The 6,310-nt window shown below is 32.0% G+C and overlaps 1 protein-coding gene across 1 annotated transcript; it reads left to right on the top strand.

Moving 5' to 3' along the window:
- The first annotated feature begins 1,007 nt into the window (after nucleotides 1-1,007).
- Nucleotides 1,008-4,162, top strand: LOC121992308 (beta-eudesmol synthase-like). Its single transcript, XM_042546600.1, has 7 exons — nucleotides 1,008-1,130; nucleotides 1,269-1,522; nucleotides 1,982-2,359; nucleotides 2,732-2,950; nucleotides 3,132-3,267; nucleotides 3,345-3,593; nucleotides 3,673-4,162. The coding sequence occupies exons 1-7, from the start codon at nucleotides 1,008-1,010 to the stop codon at nucleotides 3,964-3,966; spliced, it is 1,653 nt and encodes a 550-aa protein (XP_042402534.1). The 3' UTR covers nucleotides 3,967-4,162.
- The last annotated feature ends 2,148 nt before the right edge of the window (nucleotides 4,163-6,310 follow it).

Below are 6,310 nucleotides of genomic sequence, written 5' to 3'. Positions count from 1 at the left end.
CTTCTAAGTTCGTGGGAAGAACGAAAAACGTGCTCGTGTGGATACCGTAGAGGTGTAGACATTCTGATCACGCTTAGATCAGTCGGACTGGTAGTCTTGTAAGGGTTATTTATACATCAAAGGTAACAATTATATTCGCTAGAATAGTTATAAGAGTAGTTCCGTATTCGTATGGATCTCTGAAGGGATCAATTTTCACTGTATTTTTAATTTATTTTTCGCTACGGATCCCAACACTATCATCTGTCAAGTAACATGCTCAGACTCATTTGACACAACAATGTTTCATACATCAAAACTTTGGATTCACAGTTGTGCTCCCAACACTAATAGTTTCTTTGCTGGAGTTCTAAAGAACTTCTTAAACTTATAAATATATCTATATGTAATAGAGTTTAAGTGAGATCTATCCGTACATAGACAATGAGTACGAATTTTAGTTCGAAATTATAACTTTATCTATTCTGATCTAAAGTAATTATTTTTCTAGATGGATGACCTATATGATATAAGATAATCCATTTTTTTTAAAAAAAAATAGCACCATAGAATAACTAGAGATAAGATTGAATTTATTTTTTTATAATTTAAATTCAATAAAATTGTTGTATTTCCGATAATATCTCCATCAGTTTGTGTGGATGACAAGTTTATGTTATCTATTGTGGATTTTCAATCATGCGGCAGACAACAACACAAAAATAATTTAAACCGCCTTTGAAGTGCATGGCATCACGTGTTAAACGTTCTATGCACGACACCATGACTTTGAAAAGTCATGCATTACTAATCCCAATCGTTCCCTAAACACAAAAAAGAATAGAATCATTGTTTGATATGTCCAAAATACCAATTTTACCCTTTGTAAATATGGTCTGTGAACAATTAAGTGTTAATATACCTTTTGTCAAATCACTAAATTTGATTAATAGCTAAAGATCACAAGTCACTCTTTTTTTTTTTTTAAATGGGCCTATAAATATCAAGAGAAGGGTCTCGCAATTAAGATGGAGAAGCAATCACTAAATTTTGTTGGTGATGATGAAGTGATAGCTCGTAAGTCTACACAATATCATCCAAGTGTTTGGGGTGATTTTTTCATCCGAAGCTCCTTTCATTCACAAACACAGGTATTGATCTTCTCACACTTATTCAATGTTCTCGAAAATTTCTTAAAATTCGAAGACTTATTTGCAACATACAAATGACAATATTCGGTGATTAAATATATCTTGTCCGATGTATATCTAATAATTTTGCTGATGCAGGAGTCCTTTCAAAGGATGATAAATAGAGTGGAAGAATTAAAGATGAAAGTAAAGACAATGTTCAAGGACACTAGTGACATACTGCAATTTATGAACTTGGTTGATTCAATTCAACTTCTTAGACTGGACTACCATTTTGAGGATGAAATAGATGGCGCATTGAGATTGATCTTTGAGGTTGATGATAACAACTATGAGCTCTATGAAACTTCTCTTAGATTTCGATTGCTTAGGCAGCATGGATATAATGTTTCCGCAGATAATAATAGAAATAAGTTAAAATTATTAGGTTATATATACATATGTTCTTATATATAAAACAATAAATATATAATAAAATTGAAATTCAAGATAAATATATCTTTCTTTAATTATATGACAAGATAAGCTAGTTTCATCATTTACCAAAAAGTCCATTTTTAGTTTAATTATTCAATTCAAATTTAGGCTAAGAAAAATTAATATATGCCTAATTGAAAGTTTTACATGTTTTACTAATAAAAACGATGTTAAAACAAGATGCGCCAACTTATAATATTGGCAAAATCTAAATTATTGCCAAGGTTTAAGATTTAAAATTTGTCATGTAAACCTTTTTTATTGCTATTATTAAAAAAGCAAAGAGAATAAAACTAGTTAAATAGTTTGATATAAAATAATACAATTAACTAATTATTTTTATGAACACTTACTATTGATTGCTTACCCACTCTTGTAGATACTTTTAACAAGTTCAAAGATAACAATGGAAGCTTTTTATCTACCTTGAATGGAGATGCAAAGGGACTACTAAGCTTATATAATGCGTCTTATCTTGCAACACATGGAGAGACTGTACTTGATGAAGCCAATTATTTTTCCAAGCCTCAACTAGTATCCTTATTTAGTGAGCTTGAACAACCTTTAAAGACACAAGTATCTCTTTTCCTTGAGGTACCACTATGTCGAAGAATTACAAGCCTCTTGGCGAGAATATATATGCCTATTTATCAGAAGGATGAAACGCGAGACAATGTCATATTAGAATTTGCAAAGTTGGATTTCAATATACTGCAATCTCTTTATCAAAAGGAATTGAAGAAAGTTTCAATGTAAGTAAATTTAACTTAGCTTTTTATAGAAATATTTTACTAATGTATATATGAACACACAAACAACATAATCCTCACATTTAATATCAATTATATATAAATCTAATAGGACAATTGATAGGAATTTCAAATTATTGGTTTATAGTTATAGAAATATCATAGCACTTAAAAATTGTTCACATTAACTTTGCTGACTATAGTATTGCACAAGTTTGCTTAATGTCAGAGATTTCACATGATTTTTATGCATGACCTTAATTGGTTAGTTCTATTAGTCTAATTACAAGTAATTTATGTTTTATTTATATTTGGAGTATAAACTGATTGTTTTGTTTCTCTATGAATATTTTTTTTTGGATGACATGTTTAAAGATGGTGGAATGATTTAGCGCTTGCTAAATCACTAAAGTTTGCTCGTGATCGAATTGTGGAAGCTTATTATTGGGTTCATGGTATATATTACGAGCCTCAATATTCTCGTGCACGAGTTATGTGCACCAAATCATTTTGTCTTCTATCAGTTATGGATGATATCTATGATAACTATAGCACATTGGAAGAGCGCAAACTATTGACGGAAGCGATCAAGAGGTTTATTTTTAGTATATCCATATTTTGATAGTTTTCTGTTTCCTTAAATATTGTTGTTGTACAATCATACATGATAAGGACTAAAATGTTGTAAAACAAATTCAATTTAAATGATAAATTCTCATATTCACTCTTTTACCAATATCATGACCACCTATTTGCTCATATATCTTACATTTAGGTGGAATAGCCAAGCTGTTGATTCTTTACCAGAATACATAAAGGATTTTTATCTCAAGCTATTAAAGACTTTGGAAGAATTTGAAGCAGAGTTGGAACTTAATGAAAAGTATCGTGTGCAATACCTTAAAAATGATGTATGTTAATAGGAAAGAGATATTGACTTTTGTTATCCTAAAAATTATTAACTAATCTTTTTTATTGATTTACATAGTTTAAAGCGATAGCCATAGCATATTTTGAAGAATCTAAGTGGGGCGTGGATCGATATGTGCCATCACTTGATGAACACTTGCGTGTTTCATTGAACTCCTCAGCATGTTCTTTTATCATTTGTTCCATGTCTTTGGGCATGGGAGAGGTGGCAACAAAAGAGGTATTCGAGTGGTATTCTAGTTTTCCCAAGCTCGTAGAAGCTTCCTCTGTAATTTGTAGACTCCTCAATGATATAAGATCACATGAGGTAATCATTTTAGTCACTTCTAATATTGGTACAATAGTTTAGCAACAATGTTTGACGGTTTCAATTAAAAAATTTGTAGAGGGAGCAAGAGAGAGACCATGCTGCATCTACAGTGGAATGTTACATGAAAGATCATGGAACAGATGTAAAAGTTGCATGCAAGAAGCTACGAGAGATAGTGGAGAAAGCATGGAAGGATCTAAATAAGGAATGTCTCAATCCAACACCAGTAGCTCGACCTATAATTGAAAGAATACTCAACTTTTCCATATCAATGGAAGACATATATAGGTACACCGATGAGTACACTCATTCTGATAATAAAATGAAAGATAATATCTCTTTGGTTTTGGTTGAATCAGTTGTTATATAAGAGTGTGACTTCTTCGATAAATAATAGTGGGAAGAGCATATCGAAAATCATTAGAGGCAGCCATTACAATGTAATGAGGATGCTCAATACCCTATCAATGTTTGAATAAAGTAAACTCATATTTGGATGTTTTTTTTGGAAAAGTTGTAATTGATATGTAGTGATATCTTATGTAACTTTCTTAATAAAATTTGTACTTTTGCTTGGAAGATATAACCAATTTATAAAATTGATCTTAGTCACTATTTTTTCTTAATCAACAAGATTTGTAAAACAGTTGAATGAATTATTAATTTTAAACTCCTTTACCATCTACCTTGTTGTTTTTGACAATTTCGATTGTCACCATACCTCTCTTGCTCAATCTCTTCCACCATCACTTGTGTTCCCCTTCACATCCTCACCCTTTCAACTGAGCTAGAAACCCATAGTGTTGTACATGAGTATCAAAAAAATCTGAATATTTATTTTTAAATAAACCTATTGGATGCATTTCAATATATAGTTCATATGGAACATAAATTAAATTGTGCTCATATTGCCTTAGAGAATTTGATTGTAAGCTACAAAACTTAAGGCGCTTACTAATCAACTTATAATTAAGTACTTGGCAGCTATCATTTATAGAATGGGTTATGTTGAAAGAGTTTTCATGTCTCTTTGAGCTATTAAAAATGGAAGAACTACTACTGACGAGAAGTTTATCTTATTAAAACTTCATTATGACAAAACATTCAATTGTTAATTGGACACCTAATTCATTGTTCAGAAACTTCTCAATTTCCCTGACAAATGGGTTACTTTGATAAAATTGTTGGTTGTCTCTTGCAAATCTCTTGTTGTTAATAGGCATTTTGTAAAATTGAGTTTGGACTAAGAAAACCTATCATCTCCTTACTATACATCTTAGTGACTGATGCATTGCACCATAAACTTGATCTTCAAAATGGTATATTAATTAAAGGGAATTGACAATCCACTAATGACCAATATGATCATTCAACATTTTACGATTCATTGAGAACACACTAGTTTAATCGACAACAGCCAAAACTAATATCCTTGAGATAGTGGAACAAAAGCAACCTTACTAAAAAAAAAGCATGGAGCACAAATTATATATACTCCATAAACCATCATATAGAGCAAGATATATAGAAACAAACAATGCATACAATTGAACACATAGATGCACCTTAACGAAATTGGATGAACACAAACAGATACAAGTGGTAACATTTAAGACTATATAACATTTGAACATTCAGAAAACAAATGAACTCAACCTTCTACATAGCACAAACACCAAGATCATTGTTTCCACACACACTTTCACGATCTAGAACGTTTGGCCATTAAGATTGCATCTTTCCCGCCACTCTTTGGAATCTCGGCCAATTAGCATATTGTTTTTATATTGATAAACAACAGAATATAGTTTTCTAATGCAAATATAGTTTTTCTTACCGCCTCTTCTGTAGACATGAAAATAAATAGCAAATTGGTGGCTCATCAAGTTTGTCCTTCAGGCATTGTTATAATGAAATTGAATTGAATGACTATGCATACGATATTTGTAGCTTTGAACACTTTGGAATTATCATTATAAAGCCTTTAAGGTTAGAAATAATAGGGAAGTGATCACTCATGTCAACTATGTGAGATTTTGTCATAGGCAAATCATTCGGCATGCTTGCCTATGAAAAATGTAGGATGGGAGAAGGACGCTAGACTTTTTCAAAACTCGTTCACAAGATAGCAATAGAATAAAGAAAGAAAAACAATGAAGAAGACAAGTTTGTTTTTACTTGGTTCACAGTTTAGTGGCTATTAGTCCAAGGCCCGTAGTCATTGACTGCTTCCGATAGACAATCCACTAAAAATCTTCTTCTCCGAATAGAAACTTAAAGACGAAGATTCATCTTTTACAAAAGATAGAAACAGTAGGTTTACCGAACCTTAATAAATACATATGAAAAGACAAATACAATAAAATAAAACTATAATGGCAATGAAATGAGATTCGAAGTAGAGTGGCTAGGTCATAACGGCATTTCCAGAACGTGGAGCACTTAAAAGAGTAGTGAAAAGGTTGTCGAATGCTATATGCAATGCTTCTTTTATTGACCATTTTGGGCACCTGAATCAACCCTAGGCGCCCCCAGCTACATCGCATTTGATCTAACTACGTCACAAATTATCTTCCTCCGGACGTTTGGATCCCTTCTGAGCGTTTGGACTGTAGATGTGGCATGATCCGGATGAAGCCCTATCTTATCCCTTCGGCGAAGATTTTATCCTTGTCTGGGCGCCTGGATCCCTTTCGGGAGCCTGGTTGCTAACG

Source organism: Zingiber officinale, chromosome 6B (genome assembly GCF_018446385.1).
Source record: "Zingiber officinale cultivar Zhangliang chromosome 6B, Zo_v1.1, whole genome shotgun sequence".
Taxonomy (NCBI): Eukaryota; Viridiplantae; Streptophyta; class Magnoliopsida; order Zingiberales; family Zingiberaceae; genus Zingiber; species Zingiber officinale.
This window is presented reverse-complemented; position numbering and strand designations above follow the sequence as displayed.

Bases quoted from the DNA above. Each gene is read 5' to 3' on its own strand.
- LOC121992308 (XM_042546600.1), top strand. From the start codon at position 1,008: ATGGAGAAGCAATCACTAAATTTTGTTGGTGATGATGAAGTGATAGCT. The intron at 1,523-1,981 runs CGCAGATAATAA...CTTACCCACTCT, and splicing joins CAGCATGGATATAATGTTTC to TGTAGATACTTTTAACAAGT. The intron at 3,268-3,344 runs GTATGTTAATAG...TGATTTACATAG, and splicing joins TGCAATACCTTAAAAATGAT to TTTAAAGCGATAGCCATAGC.